Source organism: Lepeophtheirus salmonis, chromosome 9, assembly GCF_016086655.4.
Source record: "Lepeophtheirus salmonis chromosome 9, UVic_Lsal_1.4, whole genome shotgun sequence".
NCBI lineage: Eukaryota > Metazoa > Arthropoda > Copepoda > Siphonostomatoida > Caligidae > Lepeophtheirus > Lepeophtheirus salmonis.
Window position 1 is genome coordinate 19,438,844 of NC_052139.2, and position 23,452 is coordinate 19,462,295.

The 23,452-nt window shown below is 30.0% G+C and overlaps 1 protein-coding gene across 1 annotated transcript in view; it reads left to right on the forward strand.

Moving 5' to 3' along the window:
• The window catches only part of LOC121124470 (uncharacterized), a 60,619-nt gene extending 37,701 nt beyond the window's left edge, over window positions 1-22,918 (forward strand). Inside the window, exons 3-4 of the mRNA XM_040719625.2 lie at window positions 5,439-5,605; window positions 21,726-22,918. Coding sequence (XP_040575559.1) covers window positions 5,439-5,605; window positions 21,726-22,118 — 560 coding nt within the window. The 3' untranslated portion in view covers window positions 22,119-22,918. The remainder of the gene's footprint in view (window positions 1-5,438; window positions 5,606-21,725) is intronic.
• Window positions 22,919-23,452: the final 534 nt, after the last annotated feature.

Sequence of the window (23,452 nt, forward strand, 5' to 3'; positions counted from 1 at the left end):
ATAACAAGACCTACTTAAGTAGAAGTAAAAACAATATAAATGGTATACAGAAGCTCATAAGGCAAGTGTTCAAACACATTCTAAGAATGCTTTGGAGCATAGTACATTCTAAACAATATTTTGAAAACTTTTCTTATATACTTATTTACAATATAAAATATGTTTTTGCCTGTGGTTCTTAACCTTTTTTACCTCTCATTTCAAAATTTCACTATACCTATTCCCTCCCCAATTTTTTGCTTAAATAATTAATGAAGTAAATTATTCAAATGACTTTTTTTGAGGGATATTTCAAACGAAAAATAATTTTATATTGTTGATGTCTTTATAAAAAAGAATATCGGGACGTAAAAAAGTCTTTTAATATTTTCCATTGCATTTTTTATGAGCTAAAAGTTATTTATTAAGTGATAGTTTAGGTAGTCAGTTTTTTGTTTTTTTTTTAAATATTGAACATTTGCTAAACAAGCTAGATAATGATAATTGAAAAAAAATATATATTACATTGGCGTCTGATTTTCTCCTGTTGAAGCTACAATCCCATACATCATCATAAAGGTCCAATCTTTAGTCATAAAGACCTTCTTAATGTTGTTGTTGTTGGTATATCTAGCTTTCTGAAAATAGTTCAAAACAGCTATCCGAACAAACCACCAAGTCATTATTCTCATTTTAACTTATTCAGAAGTAGCTGACAGTCCTCATAAGAAATATTTTCCTGGTTTTATGAAAGAAGGGGCTGTATTCCTTTTGACAGCCTTGACAACTTCTGGTCAGTCTACCTTCTTCTTCTTGGCATAGACTGAAAACTTTATAGCCAGGTTTTATGAAAGGCCATCAGTAACTCCTTGGACTTCATCTTAGTTGGTATACCATACCCAGGATTGTTCTCAAGGATATTCACTATGCACAAACTATTTTTTACTCGCTACATTATACTCTTGTTGACCTTTAGGGTCGTCATGATGTCACACATGGTCTTACTGGTACGGGCTAAACTGGCAATGTAAGCTCTTTTTTCTGAAATTGTGATTATTTTCCTTATTTGATCTACGTTTTATTTGAATCAAATGAAAAATCAAAGCCTAAGTTTTTAGTAAATGACTATAATGCTTTAAATGAAATCCCTTAACTTATTAAATTCAAATGATCTCAAGACTTTTTCCTTTCCCAATACATTATTTCTTGATGAATTTTCTTTGTCAATTGTCTTGTAGCCCCTGAATGCACCATACCGTAGACTCTTCCCACAACGTTAAAAATAATAGTAGTAAATTAAAAACTAAAATAGTGAAAGCAAAAATAAAATAGAAGACTTACAAAAAAAATATATACAATGAAATTATACTAATCCTAAACCAAAGAAAGACAAAATCAGAAACATAAAAGGATTTTCGGGTTCATTTGATTTAAATTACTTAAGACTACAGAGGGAATTTGATTGTCACAAGATTCAATTTGTCCACAATTCAATTAAATTAGCTGTGACTGAGATGTTTATTATTAGCAAGTGGCTAAATAAAGTTAATTTTTTTGCTGGATATTTTGTGTTGTATAGCATACTAACAAATTCCTTAAAAACTTATCATTACAAATATGGTTTCTTAGTACGAAAACTCGATTCCTCCCCTCAATCCATCCCATAAATTTGATTATAAAACCATTAGGGATCCTCGATGTAGTTATATATCATATGTATATACATATATTAGTGTATTTATAGTAATATAGGGAGTATCCATAAACTCTGTGTTTTTTTGTTTGTTTCTTTCATAACTCCAACCCTGCTTCCCCCAATATAGACTTACATTGTGTTTTTTCACCCCTTACCAATAATAATTATTTTTATTTTGTCACCAACCCCTTACAAATTTTAATATATATTAAGTATATACATGTATTATGAGCCTCATTATATTCCCATAATGAATCATTGATTAAAATATTAGATACATAACTAACTTTCTTTTATGATGAAATCATAGGAAAGAGGCGTCATAGCAATTGTGGGAAAGGGTGGAGTAATATCATTTTACATTGTTTATAGTATCAACAATGTAAACATTGATGTTATTACATCATCTGATATTAAATAAAGTTTTAACAGAGTAAAATTTTTGCTCACGACAGAAACAGGAATATTTTCTTTTATTTACTGAAATTACAATTAAATTAAACATATTTACCTTCTTTTCTTTTTTTAAGAGAACATACAAAATGGATTTAATGGATCAGTTCTATGTATTTAACTAATTATTATTTTCTTAGTTTTTTTTCTTTAGAAGAAGTTAAGCAAATATTAAACTAAAATAATGTCAATATAAGTAAGTAGCTATTCTATACAAATAGAACAAATAAAAATTAAGCAGTTGCATTAAGACCAGTGGTCCAGTAATAAAGTCACATTTTATTTAGTAAAATGCAGTCAGCATGGATATTTTGTTTGTAACTACAGAGGCTAGTTAGAAAAAACATTGTACGTACTAGCCACAAGTCAGTAATGAGGCGTTCCTACTAAGCTGTTTAGAACAAAGACAAGCACATTGAGTGATAAATTGGTCTATTCTAGGACAATATTAAACAACATAATTAAGGTACAAAACTTGAAGTGGTAGGATTTTGTCCCCCCGTATTTTAAATTACAAGGTATCATTGCCCAACCGAACGACAGATAAAATATGTATCTAAGTATAATGTCTAATGCCGGAGCAACAACAAAAAAGGCAATATGCCGGCCATTTTCTTTCGGCGTCAGTTCTGCGAAGGCAGAAGAGACCGTTGGCATCTCCATCCGGACTGCCTACAAGAAGTCCATATTAGGGATACAAATGCAAGAAGTTTCAAAACAATATTACTAACTTCTGTTCTGTCTCCATGTGGCCCTTCTCCATCCCTGAGCTAAACCCCTTGGACTATGCAGTATAGTGTCTTGCTAAACAATGTCTGCTGCATCTCCCATACAAATTTGGATGCGCTCCAAGATGTCATCATAACAGCGTAGTATGTCATTGATATGAACTTCATCATCAGTGGCTGTCAATCTCTTCACCGGCTTGCCAATGCTTTTATAGCATGTGAAAGAGAACATATCACAAATAGGTTTTGAGTTGTCTTTCTTTTTTATTTAATAAAAATCACGGCATGCTACTTGGGAACTCACTCTGTAGATATTTCAATACTATCTATTATTTGCTAATAATTGAATGGCCATCTAGTATATAACTTTCGAAATAGAAAGCATATCAAAATAAACATCAATTGTAAGCTTCATTCATAATGCAATTGATGTATAAATGTTCTTCTTTTTATAATAAAAAGTTTAAAATGTTAAAGTACTCCTTTAAAAGCAACACATAATATAATATTGTATAAAAAACTACTTAAAAAATGTACTTTCCCTGAATAATAATAGATTACTATATATATACAACTTAGATATCTTCAAAGAAATGTTTTCAAGCATTATATATATTTTATGTTAATCTTTTTTTATTATTATTAAAATTCTCATGAATTTCTCTTGACTCAACAAAAAAAGATCTAGGCCTGGAAGCAACTAACAAACTTGCCGATTCATATTATATTAAAAAGGTTTGTCTACATATATATATATATGTAGAGAGAGTTCTTGAGTATACATAACATACCCATACTATTACTCAATGTATTATTCAAATAAAGGCATAAAAAAGTTGTGAGTGTGAAAAAAAATACGATTTGAACACAATTACGCACTATGTTTGTTTATTTATTTATTTTCTAATTAAGTAAAAGCCTAAAGTTCCCAACTCTGAAGGTTGGAATATTTTTTTCTATTTGTCATTACATTAACAAAAAATAAACTATACCCTAATTTTTAAACTTTTACTTAATGTATTTCACTCCTTTATACATTATTAGAGACATATTTTCATATAATATAAAGTCTATAATATTATTTACTCTAGTCCTTTCATTTGGGGGGTTATTATTGTCAAAGTAAACACATCAAAGTAAAAGCAATAGAGGCAGTCCTCTAAAACTAAACTTTTTTAAATCATTAAAATAAAGACATTTAAAGACACATAATTGTTGGAATGCCCAACAAAAATATTTACCTATTTAAAATTATTATATCATTTAAAATGGACCAATCTGAGTCAATAAATTTTCCTTTAGAGCTTTCTTTTTATTAGGCATAAAAGAATCAGAAATTGATTTTCAAAAAATGTTCATTATTTATATAATATCATAAAGTATACACTTGAAATTCTACAATCAATCACGCTTAGAGGTGGGTTACCACCTCTATCGTGCAGGTACACCTCTACGTGTATATATAGGTATACACTTAGAGGTGTACACGCACGATAAATGTGGTAACTCCCCACATTCAGTCCCGCACGCTTCGTCTCAATCCCATCGTTTGTGATAATTTTAAATGCAATCCCATCTCAATAATCTGTCTTTCTCTTGCCGAGATAAAGCAATCAAAATGATCTGAGCAGCAGCATGATATTCAATTTTGTCTATTAGAATTCTACAGTTGCGTGGAACAAATTGGGATTTAACCACAAATTTAGTGAAATTTTATCAATAAACAACATTACAAATATAAGTCTGAGTGTATGATTTTTATTGTTCAATGATTGGGGGTTTTTTTTCTTTAATCTTTTTTCTTCCTATCATTTCATTTTTAATGTCTTATACATTTCAAAAAAGGTTTGCTTATACATGTCTTAGTTTTTATATATTTTAATACTGTGTGTGTGAATATGATTGGTTTTTTTACCGTTGGACCGATAAAGAATTAGAATTTAGAATTAGAGCCTAAAAAAACACACGAGAAAAAACGATTTAAAATTTAGTAACTATGAGAATCTACATATCTGCTAACTTAAGTAAATCATTGCTCATGTCTAATATTTGACTCTCAAAAATAGAGAAATATAATTTAATAAAACAAAATATTTTACAGTTTACTAACACACATTTTTACAAATATTGGCTTTCCCGAATTTCAGCAACTTGTACATCTCTATATAATTATCAAAAAAATTGAAAAAAAGTTATATTCGTGATATATTTTTATATATTATTGACACTATCTAACAAAAAACAGACTGTGTAGCGTAGGGGTTGGTAACCTTTTGGGTTGAGTTGGATAAGTGACTGCTATAGTTTTTGGTGGATTTTCATGTCATGGATAATATTAAAACTCATACCACTCTGGCAAAAATACTTTCCTTTTCGTTATTTTTTTTTTTTGCTTTAGAATAGATAAGGGGTTAAAATATGATTTTCTATTAAAAAGGATTATATTGTTGAAGAACCCGGTAAAGAACTACAACCAGTCACATCTGCCAACGACTACATATAGTCAAAGAATGGATAAAATAATTTAAATTATTGTACTTTAAAAATAACGCCATAGAGCTAACCATAAAATTTACTTTCAGATCGTAATATTTACCAAATCATCATTCCTAAAAAAGGTCGTTCCCTGATGTACGATGGTCCAGATGTTAAAAAAGAGGAAGTTATTGATCCTGAGGAAGTAATGTCACTCTTACGTGCACAACCTGATAACCATCAATACGATTATTATCTACCAGAGATGTATTCGGTAAATATATTTTGTCCTTAATTATTTCTTCATGGCGTTGGTTGAATAAGGAGATCCCAATATTTGTACTTTGAATAGATTATTCAGGAGGGGGGAAAACAAGGATTCAAATGATTATTATATGACTCTTAAAAATAAATTTTTTTTTACATATTTCAAAAATACGACTAAAATTATTGATTATCAGTAATATCCTTTACCTATTTTCCACATTCTTTGTTACCAACTCCATTTTGATATGCGACGCTAAGTGTTGAGACTTAGTTCGCTTCAAGTCAATAGTGATTTCTTCTACACCCAGTTACTCCCCATTTTAAGGCCTAAGACTAGGGGTGTTTCAAGGATTATATTTTGGGAGGGGATTGGCCTTTGGATTTTTTTTTAAAACTAGTTTGCCGGAACGATCTTTTTCTTTTAGATAATAAATCTTTTAAAAAATTTTAACTCATATTTGTACATAAACATGTACAATCCAGGCCCCCAACAGACGTCCATAAGGACAGGGGACAAAATATAATCCTTCTCAAGCCATTACCTTTTATTGAATGGGTCTTAGACCATAGATCGACAATGTTATTAATTTCGTATGAAATGAATCACTAAAAATCTTCGTATGACGTCATGTAAGAGATATTCGACAATTTATTTCATTAACATATTATTAAAACTGTTTAACCAATGTTTTAGATGATATTGATTAAGACTTTCTTTTCATTAAACCGATACAGGATCATTACATAATAAGTACTTTTAAAAAGCACACACTTTCAATCAGGGGTGTATTTTTTGAAATGTGTTATATTTTAAATTAAGAGAATTAATTAAATTTTTACATTTCTTAAGCATTAAGTTTACTTGACTGATGGAAGCAAAAAGAGGCTTTTTGCTCCCATCAGTTAACCGAATTATCAACATTTTTAACATTATTTTTTTTATGAGGAACTAGTTCCAAAACAAATTTAGTAAAGTAATGTTTTAAAAGCGTCAGTACTACTGTTCGACTATTGTATGGATAAATTGAACAAATCCAATTAAATGTTTTTACTGGTGTCAAAATTTACAAAATAAACATGAAGTAACGCCATCTTCGAGATATATTTTTGTTAAAATAACTTCTATTAATTGTACAAAAATTAGAAATTTTCACGGAAAAAATAAAAATGTTCATTCATCATATGGATTTAATATTGAAAAAAAATCAAACTGTAAATAAAGCAAGAGCAAATCTCGTTATTCTGTTTATGCATGCTCAAATATGGGAATGGTTAACTTCAAGGGTGAGGTCTACATAGTACAAGTATTTACAGGATTAGGACTTTTTTCTTTCACCCATCATCTAGAGCATAATTCAGAAAAAAATTTATAAACTTTTTTATAGAATTTATAACTTGCTACCAGGTTACGACATATTGAATCTTTTTTATATCAATGTTGTTGCTTTCTGCCTAAATCATCCTGTGCATGTGTTTCCTGATGTAGCTGCAAGTAGGATTGCCGACTCTCTGAAAAATATATAAAAATATAAAATATATTATTGGCAGGGTACCTTATTTTTTTTAATACAGCAAGATCCAGTTTTTTAATTGCTTTTTATGTAACCACCACTGAACACATGTTGCCTGAGGTATGTCAGCCCACCATGGGCTACAGAAAAAAGTTCGACGGCACATCTTGTAGTGTGCTTTATATATGTTTTCACACAAATTTTCTAACTAGGTATTAGCCTTCTTCCATTCCTCCTGGTATTTTTGCATCCTTTTTCTTTTTTTTTATATTGTTGGCTGACTAATTGAAGTTGCACCCCCGCGTAGAGCAGGGCTTGAGTCATTGTCAGTCATATTACTTTGTTTTTTTTTCTACTTTCTTCTGGTTTAAATCTGTTGTGTTTGGAAGGGACATGGCTCCTTTGAGATTAAGTCGTAGCAGTGTTCTTATATCACTGCAAAGATACATTTTAGGTACCTGGTCTGAGGTACTACACACCATGGTCTTCATAACACTCTTATTAGTAGGTAGGAAATTCCAGTGTATTTTTGGCTCACTGTTATTTTCTCGAATTGGCAATCTGTACAATGAATTTGCTCTTCTTTAGCTGTTGTTATTATAAATTAACTCCTGAGTAGTAAACTTATTTTCCTACTAAATTCAATCATACTCAAAACCTGATTGAACATTCGTATGAGCCCATAAAGATAAAGAGTAGCACCAAGGATTAGTTACCGAGTTATAACTGTAAGTCCTTGTTGGACTCAGAGTAGAATAGAAGGTCGACATTAGAGTAATTATTTACTTCCTTATTCCTTTGTCACAGCTGTTTTTAGCTGATCTCATGAACCGCCATTACAGCTAAGTGTCTCTCCTCCAAAACCTTAAAATATTGTAATGGTTACAATGTTGATTTTCGGTTTTTTTTTAACAGGCCCAAAATAACCATAATTTTTATTGCACCTTATTACTGACTCTAAGCCCCAAAACATTCTGCAAAAAGTCTATATCACACTACCAATAAATATATTAGAGCGAGGATGGGCAACTGGTGGACAGGGGGTCGAACAAAGCCAACATCTTCAATCAAATAGATCAATGATAATTTAAAAAAGAAAAAAAAAGAAAAGAAAAAAATGGTCTTGTGGCCCTCAAATGATAATGCTGAATTTGTTTTGCCCTCTTTATCATAAAAGTGATCTATCCCTGTATTAAAGGATACTTACAGTCATGCACTAAAAGTATTGGCATCCCACATTTATACTTAGATGATCTATTATTATAACCAAAAAATAACCAAAAACACGATAGGATCAAATGATAATAATCAAAAATGTTTATTGATAATCATCTTATCTTTGTCTACTTTGATAAAAAGAAAAATTTATATATCTTATTTTAGAGGCTATAATTTAAAAAAAAACTTAAACAGGACAAAAGTATTGGCACCCCTTTCATTAATAGTCAATTGTGTAACCTTTAATTCTGATAACTTCAACTAATCTGCTATTATAATCTACAATTAAGTTCAAGGCAGTTGTAAAAGGAATATTTTACCACTTTTAAAAAGTAAATGACTCGAATTCTTGGATATTTTTGGGGTTTCTGACATGATTCTGTTTCTTTAACTCAGCCCAAATATTTTCAATTGTATTGAGGTCTGGATTGAACGAAAGACAGTACAAACCCTTAATATTATTCATTTGAAGTGACGGACAGCCAAATTTGCTGGAAGGCTTTCGGCCGAGCAGAAGGTCATATCTTTCTCCAAGTTTTCCTTGACAAACTTTTACCTTGGTCCAAGGTGTCGAGATTTCAGTAATTGTGCTTTTCTTGGATGTCTTCCATGATAGCTTTCTTTGTGAAGCATTCTAGATATCGTTCTTTGTGAAAAAAAAACACAATACTATTCTTCTCTAAATCATTTAAAATCACCTAGGCGCTATTTCTGGGGTTAATTATGACTTCTCTTACCACTTTTTTTTCAAGTGAGGAGATAGCTTTGATGGCTGACAAGTTCTTTTACGATTACAAACTTCCCAATGTTCTCCATATTTCTTGGTGTTATTGCAAACAGTTGAATTAGGAACATCCAAATTCTTGAAATCAATTGGTATTCATTGCCTTGTTTAAAAGTAGGTATGAACAATCTTCTCTCTTACTTGAACACAATGTTCTTTGGTCTTGGCCATACTAGAGAGATGAGGTAGTTCATCAAATATAAAAAGAGTCTCAAGGGAGGATTTAAAGTACTCAGATTAAATAACCTCTCACACTCCTGATCTTTTTGTTTGAGCACAAGCATATTAAAAGTGGTATTCTAGACTCGGATGAAAAAAAAATTCAACAAATATAGAGAACTGACCATGGAAATAGCCGAAACTATTGAGGGTGCCAATACATATACACATACTAGTATCTAAATAAGCTAATCAATCTTGACAAAAAACTATCTAAAAAGACATCATTTTGTATTTTTTAATAAGAAGTAATGATTTCGACCCAATATATAACTCATATTATATTATTATCATAGGGTAAAAAAATGGTGTGCCAATACATATGCACATGACTGCATGTACGTTAAAGTAATTACAACTTATTATTTTTTTTTCCGTATGTGAATTCATTAAGATCTACCAAAACTTTTTCTTTCGTGTTTCCCCTGTACATTTTTGTAGTGTGTAATTATTTGAATGAATAGCACACTTTTAGTGTCCTAGAAACATAATTTTATTTGGTGTGAATTAAGCAATAAATGTAATGCATCTTTTATTAAAAATTAGTAAAGCTTTCTTTTATTTCTCTCTTTTATGCATACGAGTATATCCTACATTAATTTAATAAATGGCCATTATTGAATTAATTCTTTTGCCATTTATCAACTAATTACTTAGTCATCAAATTAGCTCAATATTCTACACAAATTTAAAAAAGACAGGACTGGTGGTGAATATGTAAACATTTTTAGAGAAATGTAGATTATTTAAGTAACAAAAAAATACTTTTGAACCATTATCCTTCAATTCAATCAAATCCTAGTAGCAGGGGCTGTTCAGTGGGGATTTTAATGTGAGGGACTCCTCCCGACAAATGTACTTTTCTCCATTGACGATCACCGATCCTGAATTTGGGATCCTACTCTCAAGAGGGATTTCATTTGAAAGATCTAGTGCCTACTTTTTCTCTCTCTCTGCCTTTGTTTCTCTATTTTCTTAAGGAATGATATGAAATATATGGACTCCTTATATCAAATTTACAATGATATAGGGTTAGTTTTTTATGTGGGAGAGGAGGCTCCTTTTTTAAAATTGAAGCTAACATTTGATATAATTTTAAACATTTTGAATATATTTGTCATGAAGCTATCAGCTTTGAAATAAAAATAACTTATTTTAAAACAAAGATAACTCGAGTTATAAGCATGATATAAACATTTAAAAAATGATTATAGATATTTATAAGATTAGGCTTTTAAATATATTAGCATAATTTATCTAGATCTACACAACCAAATGCTTATAAAAAGCATTGAGCCTTAATAATAGCAAAAAAAAAAACTTAAATGCTTTTTTTGAAGAACATGAGGCAAATAGAGAAAAAATAGGGCCATATTTGGAATCAGGCAATCAAACTCTACTAAGTTGAGAATTATTGTCCCTTAAAAAAGTTTAATTTTGTTAGACAGTGTAGTAATTTAGGATGGATAACCTTTTGTGAATGAAAGCTATAGTTTCAGGATAAATAATATCTGAACAAAGGAAATACCCGAAGGAAAATTAAAAAAATGTAAAGGAAACAATCGAATTAACCTCACTTATACATATGTGTGAACATGTGAAACAACCAAGAATTATTTATAATTTCTATTAATTGTAGATTACACTTGTTTATATCGACAAATTATCGTCAGTTTCTATCAACAAATTATTCTTGAACTTAAAGTAGTCAAAATTGATTGTGACAATTAAACAATCAGGAATTGATATATGCAATTTGAAAGGGTCCATATCAGGGCGAATACACGTATCTTTAATCAAAAAAAGGTTCTAACATATGGCTAAAAAAAATTGGCTTTCTTACTTAACCCACAAATTTGAGTAGAAAAAATGGATTGACGTAAAATTGTTCATGAAAAAACATGCTCTATATAAGAAGTCAAAAAAATAAATTGAATTTTCTCATTTGTTTGATTGCTGTTATATTGATATCCCACATACGAATGGTCAGTCATTTTGTGAAGATAAGTACAATAAGGGTATTTTAAAATTTATAATCAGATCCATAAAACTATTTTAACTCAATTCTATTTATGAATACTTATTATATAATATATACACATTCAAACAATGCCAGACATAATAAATTTAAAAAGCTTAATAGCTTTTATGAATGTTAAGAAAATTAAATGAATGGGTTGGGGGAAAAGTTGAGGTTTTGTTTTTCTAAAAGAACAAAGGACTTTTAAAAAGTTGAAAAGTATGTTTTCTACATAGGCACTATTAAGCATAGAAAATACTCATAAAAATAAACGAATGGAAGCACCTCAATATACACCTTAGAAAATATATGGCTAAAGAGTACGCTTAAATTGAGGTTTAATTTCACGTTCCAGTAATTTTATATATTATTTCCACAAAAAAAAAAAAACTATTACTCTTTATATGGAAACAGATTTTCATCATGATGAATTAAATATTAAATATGAATTTAAATGTATATACTACTGGGCCAACTGTTATTATCTACTCATCATATTTTTAATGTTTGTTTTTTTGCATTAATGTTTACGTCTTTGGCAATCAAGACAGTGCTTATATGACGGTCGGCATCCACATTTTCGAGCATTCGTCTTACAGAGCGTTGTTTATCTTGGACATCAAAATTACTGGAACAGAATGGACGGGGGAAAAATTGCATATGATGGACTGTAACAGTATCAAAACCAAAAATAATGTCCACACTTTCACCCGCCTACGTTACGCTTTCACCTTTTTTCGAGGAAAAAAGGTGAAATATGGAATGTGTTTTCTTTCTTCGTGTCAGTCCTTGACGCGCGCTCAAATAATACTGAGTGAAACAATCAAAGAACTGTCCAATAAGTTTTTTTTTAGATCAAAATATTATTTTTCTACCGCCATACAGCGTAAACTGATCACACTTATACAATACTAAATGTACATTACTAAAGCGATCTATTGAAAACTAATGAATTTATTTTTACAACATCCAATATTAGTGTTGAAAGTTGGCAAAAATAATGTATGATGAATGAATGTCAAGGAGGCACTTTATACATAGGCAGCTATAACAGCTTACATTGAGTACGAGAAAATAAATTGTTCAATTTATTTAGATTGACTTAATTGATATTTTTAAAGTTGTTATAGTTCCTTCTGAATTATCGTAATGACTGCATATGGTAAAAGATTGAAAATGAGTAAGCAAAAAAAAAGTATTTATGCTCATAAAAGGGTTTGAAAAAGTGTATTAAGACAAAGTAGCAGTATATATAGAGACGCATAAATAATATTGAAACAAAAAATAAAGGCATCTTACTCGTTCTAGATAATGTTGTTGTTTTTTCAACTCCTATAGTGTCTATTTAAGGTCTTGCATTACACGTTTCACTGATGATGTAAAGAAGGAAGATTTCCTAAATATTTAATTATAATAAATATAACAATTAATCTCCAATAAAAACATTTAATTTTTAAACTAAGTATTAATTATAGTGATTTTGTTTATTTCATTTGCAATCAAAAAGTGCTTTAAGCTGATTAATTTTACTCATTAAGAAAAATGACCTATACTAAATTCTAATTTACATGTAATGAATAATTACTCACAGAATATAAAATTAATAAATAAAAAAATGAAGTAGAGATTTTTTAAATATGAATAAAAAAGTACCAGCAATTGCATTTATACTTTTTTAAAAGTAGGCAAACTGATTAATTAAGAATTCATAAATATAAAATATACTTTTAAAAAGTACTCAGTTCGTTCACTAATGTTTATTATATCATATGTAGTTATGAAAATCCTTTATATTTAGGGCATGTTGATAAACGAAAATCAATATGGTAACCCTGACAATTTGAAGACTGGTTTGGAGGAGAGTAGCTCTTCTCTCATGACGCTTTATTTGATCAGCTGCAACAAGGGAAAAGGAAATAAAGAAGGACATTTGCAATGATTACTATAAATGGGATTCCTAAATTATATTCTGAGGCCATTAAGGACTTACAATTAAAACTCTGCAACAAATCATCCACATTACCTTATGTATTTTATAAACATACTTGAATGCTCAATCAGGTTTTGAATAGAATTGAATGCAGTAGGAAAATAAGTTCCATACAGTGGAGTTAAAGAATTATTAGGAAAAGAAAATTCATTTTTTGAATACCAATTCCAAAAAAATGGGAAGCTAAAAAATACAAAAATTTACATCATTAATCATCTGCAAACAAATACTAAGAACAGATAGAGTTTTATATAGCTAATGTATTAACTTTAAACCACTAGAAGAGAAGAAACAAATCCAACTGAAGTATTGAAACTTTGTATCGTAAATTGTAAAAAATGGACAATTATAAAATTATTATTATTCAATTAAGTTAGTTTTTTTAAGGAGCTGCATACCTACAATGACACATTAATAAAGGTTATAATACAGTGGCTTTATCATTATTTGTTACTATAAATACTTTAATAAAAAATAATGAGTTGGAATATATATAGAAATAAAAGTATTTTGAGAGTTTCAGTTAAGATACATATGTGGCGTGTCCACATTCAAATAATCTCGAAAAAAAATTAAAAAAGGTGAAAATCCCAAGTTATTTTTTTTAATATTTAAATGTAGGTACATACAACACCTTATATTTAACAGAGATATTAGAGGAAATTTGGTTGCAAAGTCCTAGAGATTGCTCTACTAGCTCGTATCGATGTTATGTTTAGTTAGTAGGCGTTTTTATTGCAGCTAGGTGTTCAAATAATATGCACCTGTAATAGTTTTAACCTATTCTACATGGTTGATGAGGATTATTCTTTACAAATCCAATAGACGGTTGCCATAATCTTTCCGGCGGATTCCTCGATCCAAAAAAAATCCCAAACAGAAAGAAATATACTGATCTGACAGAAAGTTGATATGTGCTCTTCCTAGAAATATTACTATCTAAACTGAAACTAGATACACGCCAGTTGTCCCATCCCTTGGAATTTGAATAGAATTTTAAACTACCCTCGTAGCTATAGCTTAAGACCTTTATTTAATTCAAAAAACTTATATTTACCCTTTTATATAAAATCAAACAATTTCTGATTTATTTTAGTGTGATGATCCATTTTAGCTAATTTAATTGCAATTTGCAACATAACCAAAAAGTTAATAAAAATAATTTGTGGATAAAATTAACGATCATTCGTCAAAGAATAAAAATGTAATCCACACTCCATTTTGAGAAAAAATATTCTAACTTAATTTTGTGTTGACATTAGATCATTTTTTTGGCAAAGTAGAGCTATGCATGTTTGCCTTATGGACCCTTTCAAATTGCTCTTATCGATTGCTGTTGAGTCTTTATGTCTGTTTTTGTAGAATTATTGGAGAGAAAGTCAAAGTACAACCATAAAATCAAACTGACTACAACGGATACGAACAGTAAGAAAGGGTCCATCGGACAATGAAGCATAGTTCTACTATGTCCGTTGCTCCATCAAAATCGACCTATTATTTGTGGCATGATAAAAAAAGGAATCACACCTTTCTGACAAATACAGTCATAGTCACGTGTAAATGTAAGCAACAATATATTACAGTTGCCTAACTGTGAAAATTCTTAACTTCTTTTTAACAAATAATATTTGTAAAACAATGGGTTTATTAAATGATCCCAACAATGTTTGAAAATATCTTGGACAACATAAAAATTATAATAGAGTATTTTCTGATTAATAAAGTCATAAAAAAATAACCAACAATGACGTAATCTCCCTAAAATTATTTTCTAGATCAGCACCCTATACAAACGCCCTTGTAAGTCCTTGCGAAATGAACTTTCTAATATTTTGTAGAAATATTTTTAGTAAAAAAGGTATTGAAAATATGAAAAATACCACTGGGAATTTTGGTACCAGAACCTCTACGAAAATATTAGTATCTTGACATCAATAGTAGATACTACAGTAAATAAATAAAGAAAATGCAGTGAAACCCGGTCAAGAACATCTAAAAGGAGGGCAGTGTAGTTCTTCCTTTTTTCTTTTCATTTCTACGAACTCAGGCCTAAATTACATTATTGTCTATTACTGGTTTTAAATATTTGTTTAATTTCATGTTTGATTGAGTGAGTTGAGAAGTACGTGATTATCATTTTGTATTATTATGTGTTGCAAAATTAGAAGATAACACACTCTGGAAGATCAAAAAAGAAATCAACTCCAATACATTTAACTGATTTCTTAAGATCAACATTAGGATTGTGCATAAAAAGTCCATGCAGGATTTCTTCATAATTAAACATACATCATTCTTATACCACATGACAATGGGAACTTACTTCAGAGTCGTTACTCGAAGGAAGTATTAAAAATATTAAATGTTACTCCCTGCCTATGCTAAGGCTGGCGTCAGGCATTTCTTCGTGGATGGGGACGGCGTAATAATCAATTATAACATATTCATTAGTGTTATAAATTTACTCAGTAAAATTAGTTCCCTTTTCAGTGAGACGCGTCCTTTTATAATTTAACATGAACATGTGGTTACATAAATTCAGTAGATAGAGGTTCTTAATTTTTGTTGGCTCCAAATTGTAATACAAATGTTTATTCAATTGAAATTTGACATTTTATTTACTTTATATTTGTAAATGAAGTTACGTTGGTGAGCCAACCAATATTAGTATATGAAACTGTTTTAATTAAAAAGTAGCTTTAAAAAACGATCGATTTATATGGTTTTTCTTTAGTAAATTACAACACTTTTATATTTATTCCTCCTTACATCTTTTTGAATGTAGGTATGAGTGGGAATAATAACAGTTAGTGCACCCTCCTTTCCTCAAATACCTCTTGACCTTGTCTAACGAACACCTGTTTTAAGAGTGTCATCCCACTAAGTGGGCGTATCCAATTTTCAAATTTATAATTGATACATAATATGAAACTTGGTTTATGGGATCACCTGCATTAAGTTGTAACTTTTTTCGTTTCCTTGGCCTGATTGATTTATACAGGTTTTAAAATTATATGTGGAATAGTTAACATTCATATTATCCATAACAAAAATTTATTGATATGTACACCCTTTTACATAAACAAAAAAAACAACCTAAGCTCAACAAGTAAAAAAAATATAGTTATTTTATTTTGTTCCTACGAGAACAAAAGAATGTGCTTCAAAATATGTATACATCTTTATAGTATGTTCTTCAACTTCTGACAAAATGTTTGTCCCAAATACATTAAAATAGTAATATTTTTGTCTAACTAAGAATAAAGACCCTTACAAGAATGTAAAAAAATAAGAACAAAATTGTACGTTAGGGTGGCCCATAAAAATCTTTGTTTTACTTTTATTTATTTCCCTCATACATTTTATTCCCTTCATAATAAAACATTAATTCATATTTAATCGTGACCCTCGCTTCTGAATTCTCTCACCTATATTGAAATTTTAGCTGATTTTTTTTTTTTTTTTTGATATCTTCAATTTTTTCTTTTGACATTAAGTTCAAATACAAACTTTATTTGTAAGCATAAATATTTTTTATGCCAATACCAATATATTTACTTGTTAATTTATGGTTGTAGTTTCAATATTAAATCCTTTTTAAAGGATCAATAACATTATTTAATATTAAATGTTTTACAAAGTACTGTATTCATAGTACAAACCATTATTTGGTGCATTTTCCTCCTCTCAGTAGTGGTAAAATTTATATTTATTCCACATTTCATTTGTCCTATAAAATAAAAACCACAGCAAATGTTGATAATTTACCATTTTAGTCAAAATTTTAAAAGCCAACAAGGCACATTCCCATTATTGCTAATTGGGAGTATTTTGGGAATGATAAAAAAAAACTAAAATCAGTATGGTAACCCTGAGACTACGAAGATTTTTTTAGAATACAGCTATTTAGCTGTCATGACGTTTCATTGGAACAGCTAGAAGCTGGAGGGTGAAAGAAATGAACAAGAACATAGGATATAACTATTCCTATGTTGATTCCCAATTCTACTCTGAGTCCAATATTGACCTACAACTATTACCTTAAAACAAAATAATTACCTTTTATCAAGTTTGAAACCAAGCGTCTCGTCTCAAACGAATCCTCCTGTATTAGATAAATATATGACATTGAAAGAATGGAAATAAAAACATTGAATAATTAAGTACACAATAAGAACCACCCTATTGTAAATAAATACATATTAGAAGATGGGGGATATCAATCTTCTTACACAAAGAAGGAAAATTACTTGATTGTATTGTTCCTTTTTTTCGCTTATGTAATTGCTGTAAAATCTATGTGGCAAAAACCATTTTATCGAAAATGATTCATTTTCCTTGATAATATTATTTCATGTGTCACTGCCTTTGATTCGTTATTTATTTTCTGATAATTACAATATACACACAGGTAATTGGAAATATATGTTGTTAAAAATGGATCAATTTAGCTTTTAGTAAAGTACATTTAAATACTATTAATGTTCTACATTTGCCTAATGAAAGCTATTTGAGAAAGGAAATATATATGAAGAAAGAGAGAGAGATATATATAATTTTTGCAACTACCCATGTGGTCAAAATGAATTAAGAGTGTGCCACAAATGTAGTTTGAGCTTAGGTAACAGTGCTTTTGATGTTGGAAGTCAAAAGAAAATTTGATGTACATGTTCATTTGAAACATATTTACTTGTTTTTGACTTTATGATATATTTCTAGAAATAGCTTTCTTTGAAATTGGAGTTTAAATACATTGTGTGATGACTACAATGTAAAGAAGTTGGGATTCAATTAAACGTATGTAAGTTTATGCAAAATATTGATAATTTTGCACTAGGTATTCTGTAAAGAAAATCATCGCTATTATTGTATATTCATGACATTAGTTAGAAAGCAATGAAATACAATTTACACGGGGTTTTACTTAAACCCAGTTGATGATTAATTTTTTTGCACAGCTGGTGTAACTTTATTCCCAACAAATATAAACATCTAGACTAAAAGCTTAACAAAAAAAAAAGGTTCATAGAAATATAAAACTTTTCAGGTCGAAAACAATGGTGGAAATAAGACAAAACTAAACTACAAATAAAGATAAAAATAACCGTAGGACAATTAAAAATATAATAATGTGATAAGCAAAAGATTATTCTATTAGATGAAGAACTTATTGTTGCCTTTAATAACTTAACATATATATAAGGCGGGGGGGAAAAGTAAGTTCGTATTTCCTGCACCAATTTTTTACTAAGTATATCTTGTTCAATGTTGGTCACATTAGATCATATATATGGTGTTTGAAAGGTGTGAATGTTTTATACAATTAAATTATTTTGCATTGAGTGTGGAGGTCAGAGGAAGAAATTCCCCATATTTTACATCTTTACTGCCTGAAAGGGAAACATTCATAGAAACCGAAAAAAACAATTTGCGATGTACATATACTAGGCCGATACTAATTTGGTTATTTGCACCACAACTAAATTATAGCAATTTTTGTTCTGGTGAAGTGGAGGTGACTGATGCGCCCATTTTTTTCCTCGGTCAAATAGCCCCTCCACCGTTTGAAGCTGGTGATCGAAGAGAAGCGGGCAGTATTGTTGAATAGGAGACAACTAAACATCATCAAGACAGTCCCATGCACATCTTTGATGACGTGCCAGAAGTTCTGTGAATATGAACCCTAGAGTCCGGACCTTGCACAACGTGACTACCACCTGTTCATGTCTATAGCAAATGTGCTTGGGGGTACACGTTTCGCCTCAATAGAGGCCTGTGAAAATTGGCTGTCCAAGTGTTTTTGCCAATAGGTACAAGGGCTTCTGCGGAAAGAGATTTATGAATTTGGATTCTCATTGACAAAAAATTATCAAATACTTGATTAAAATGGGATGAATGAAAGATTTATTAATGTCAATCGTTATAACTAGGGGTCGTAATATTGGAAGATTCTATCAGTCGTGGTTTTTAGACAATATTCCAATCTATACTTATAACATTTTAAATCTGTAAAACAGAAGATTTTAACAATACCTAATGGTCCATTAAAATCTGATTACTTTCAATTTTGAACTTTAACAATATATACTTTTTTCATTCACTCTAGAATTTCAATAAAATTAATACTATAAATAGATGTATGTCCTGGAACCCTCTGCAGATGTTTGCTCATTGTAATGACGTCCCAGTGCTGGCTGACCGTGACTTTAATGATCTCATTTTTTGAATGACACACACTGCAGACTTTCCCCTCGACAAACACCCACAAAGTCTAGTCGAGGGGTTGGCATCAGGGCTGAAGGAAGGCCAGAAATTTGAAAAAAAGAGTTTAAAAAAGTCTTGAAAAAGAAATGGGTTTCCTTCATTGCTGGAGTCAAAAGTTACCTCTCCAATCTTAAAAGGCTCTTTCCACACACTAGTTTGATAGTTCTCTGTACACTCTGGTGTGAAACCCAAAGCTTTCATGGGCCCAAATTGACTTGAGGGGATCGGCATGGGATGTTTGCTTTAACTAAGCTGGTTCTAATTTGACCTTTTTAAAAGAGCCCTTCTTCCTCTCCAACGGTTCGAACTTGCTCACGGCGTAGACGGTTATCCTAGAGACGCCCAACTGTTTGGAGTGCACGAATGGACATTCCTCGATCATGTTCATGTGTAATTTTCTCGACTTATACGTAAGCTAGAGCACTCAGGTTTTTTGTGTAACTAATTGTTCATACTTTAATATATCGAAATACGAATTCATTTCAATCACTCAACGTTAATTAATTATTGAATAAGTAAGTTTTCCGATGTTAGTGGACTACCTGGTATAACACTTTGTATGTTCGTCATAGATGTCACGTATGATAATTACTTTAAGCCACTTGTGAGTCAATTAAATACTGCTTGACAAATATATTTTATACCTGTGCACTAATAATCTAAAATAGTAATTTGTGAATAGGGTTATATAATTTTGCATACTATAGCAAATGGATTATTTCTATATTATAAATTGATTATTATCGAATAAAGATATTCATCGTTGGTTTAGCTAAATACAACATAAATAAAGGCATTAAAAGATTTTTTAAACCCTTGATAATTATGTTTTTTCATAATTTTTTAACAACTCAAAAACGAATGAAGTGTTATCTTTTAAAAAATGGTGTCAAGAAATTATATGAAAAGTTTAATATTTATATTAAATATGGAGTAAAAATATGAGACCAATAAGATAATAGGTGCAATTAAAATTAATCCATAAAAATTACATCATTTTTTCCCTAGAATTGGCCTTCAAGGGCCTGGTGATCCACTATTGCAGTATCGGAACCATCAGCATTATTCCCATTTTCATCAGCCTGGCTTGCCTTTTCACCTTGTTTGAAGAACATTTGTAAAATATAGCGTATTTTCTCTTTTCTGGTGCCCATCTTAGACGGACGCTCAAGCCATACTGAGTCAAAGAGTCACTAAACTGTGCAAAATCTTATACTCCAAATAGTGTTAACTAATTACACTTATACGACGCAAGGTCACATTACTAAAAGCCACCTATTTAAAAAATAATTGATACATATATATTGGTTCTATATTTGGTTTTGGGAGGTAGATGGTGCTGCAAATATATATTGGTTCTTTATTTGGTTTTAGGAGGTAGATGGTGTTGCAATCAGAGAGTCTCGTTTAGTGGAAGATTTAGCCTTTTTTTTTTGTATACAGGGGGGAGTGAAATAGATTTTCCTTTTTTGTAACTTTGTGGAGCGTTATAAAATTCTGAATGACACGTCTATAATACAACGTGATGAGATAAAGTCTTTTGAGTTTGTATGGTCTTTATCTCTGCATGAAAGAAAAAAGGCCATAGTTTTCAGACATACTAGGGACTTAATAAGATAATTTCTGGAAGGATTCCAGATCTCAGATCCGTACATTTAAATCGGGAGGACATAAAACTTATAAAGTTTCACAAAGGATGGAAGGGTTACTTGTTTTGAAACTTCTTTTAATGATTCAAAAGTTTCAATTGACCTTTCTTATAATATAGTTTATATGCTTTATAAATCACAGACTAGGAGAGATATATATTCATAAGTCTTATTAATCATCTATCACCTCAGTATTCATCTCATTTCAACATTACAGCCTTGGCTACCCCTTAATTGATATATAAACATAATTGAATAGATAAAGAGAATAAAATAAACTATAATTTGGTCATAAAAACCTTCGACTATTATATGTTATTAATACACAATAGCTTTAAGTGATTATCTGTCTTTATATGATAAATTTTCTTCATATTAAAAAACTTTTATAGTTTTTGATTATAAAATTACTTGATTTAAATATGTAATTCTGATTACGATTTTTTACCTTATTTATTTCATTCCCATTTAGGAAAACAACAATATCGACTCCTCCTTTGATGATGATCTTCTTGCAGCAAAAGAACAAGCAGTTAAACGCTTAGATGATATGTCGAATGCAAAACACAAAAAGGATTTAGAGTCTCTTCTCTATCAAGCCAACCCCGCCCTCACCGTACAGAAACTACCAATTGATCCACAAATCGATTTCCGTAAATTCAATACAAAACAACACAAAAATCCCTACACGAATGAGAAAAAGGAGGACGTTGAGATCGATCAAGAAGAACAAGACGAGAGGTTGGCAAAGTCACTTCGGAACAAGCTACGAGGTATGGATGAAGTGATACAGTCACGACCTATGATTCGGAGGGATAGAACCATCCGAGATAGACAGTCTTTGGAGCCACCCATGATGGGTTAAACAAGTCGCAAAAATGTTCTACCCATGTCAATTATTCATATGTACATTACCAATTCTTATTCTGAGTTCCTTTATCCTAAAAAAATTTATTTGTCTCCTTTATGTTTTTCCCTTAACTTTAGTTTTTTTTTCATCATCTTCTCATTTTTGAGTAAGACTAATAAAAAAAATGTATTACCCAACAAAAAATGGTGGATGGATAAATGTATCCCTTTAATTCTTATAAAAGAAAAAAAAACTAATTTAAACTGCATTGTGGACTATCAATTTTCGAGGTCATAAATTTTTTTCATGTATTTTTTTTAAGTGTGTGTTAACTTACCGAGTTACATTTGGAAGTATCTCTTAACTTTCCTTACCTTATACATAAGTAATTATGTTCTTTAGGGTCAGCCTATCTCCCTTTTCCCTCCCTCTCATGAAAAAATAATTAGGTACTCTTCGATTTTTAACCTACTTAAAACAGGGTTTTTACGTTATTTTAACATAATTCCTTGTCATTAAAATAACTGAAAAACTCAAAATTTTCTTTGTATACATATTCTAAATATCTTAATTTTCGTCATTGATATTATGAATGCATTTTCTTCATTCTATGAACTAACTCTCTAAGAAAAAAACAAATACATACATTTCAACACCTAAATATTTTAGATTACATCAATATCCTTTGAAGCAAATATATTATTCATTGTATTATACTAAAAAAATATGTATGTATATATATTTAACAAATTTGTGAGTATTTTTCAATCCAATAATAATAATAATATAATATAACTTACATTTATTTTTTCGAATATCTACAAGCAAATGATTTTTGTTTGTTAAACAGTTGTCTATTTTATTTATAAAAAAGTAAAACAGAAAAAATAAGATCCTACGGATTTGTATTCAATAGAAAATTGACTAATTAAAGAAATGTCAAAAAATAGACACATACTTCAACAAGTTTTGCAGAATGAGGTCTAATATTAGGTACAAACGTTATACAAAATTATGGTTTTGATAAGTTCAACTTTCATCAATGAATTACTTTAAATAGTATATGCTTTATGTTGTGTTAAGCCTTATTTATTCGGTACAGTCTAGTCTAAGGACCAGTCCATTCCGTCCTTGGGGCGGGTCTATCTGACTGACAGGGCAAGAACTTATTACAAAAGGGATAAATAAAATTGAAGTGGCGTCATCAAGGACTTTATTAGTTGTTTTTTTTTTCTTCCTTTTGTCTTTATTTATACAGAAATAAGAAAGCAATTTTAATTTGAAATTCCTTTCCTAGCAAAAACAACAACCAAATACTATGATCCACTCAAACAAACGTGTTTTAAAAC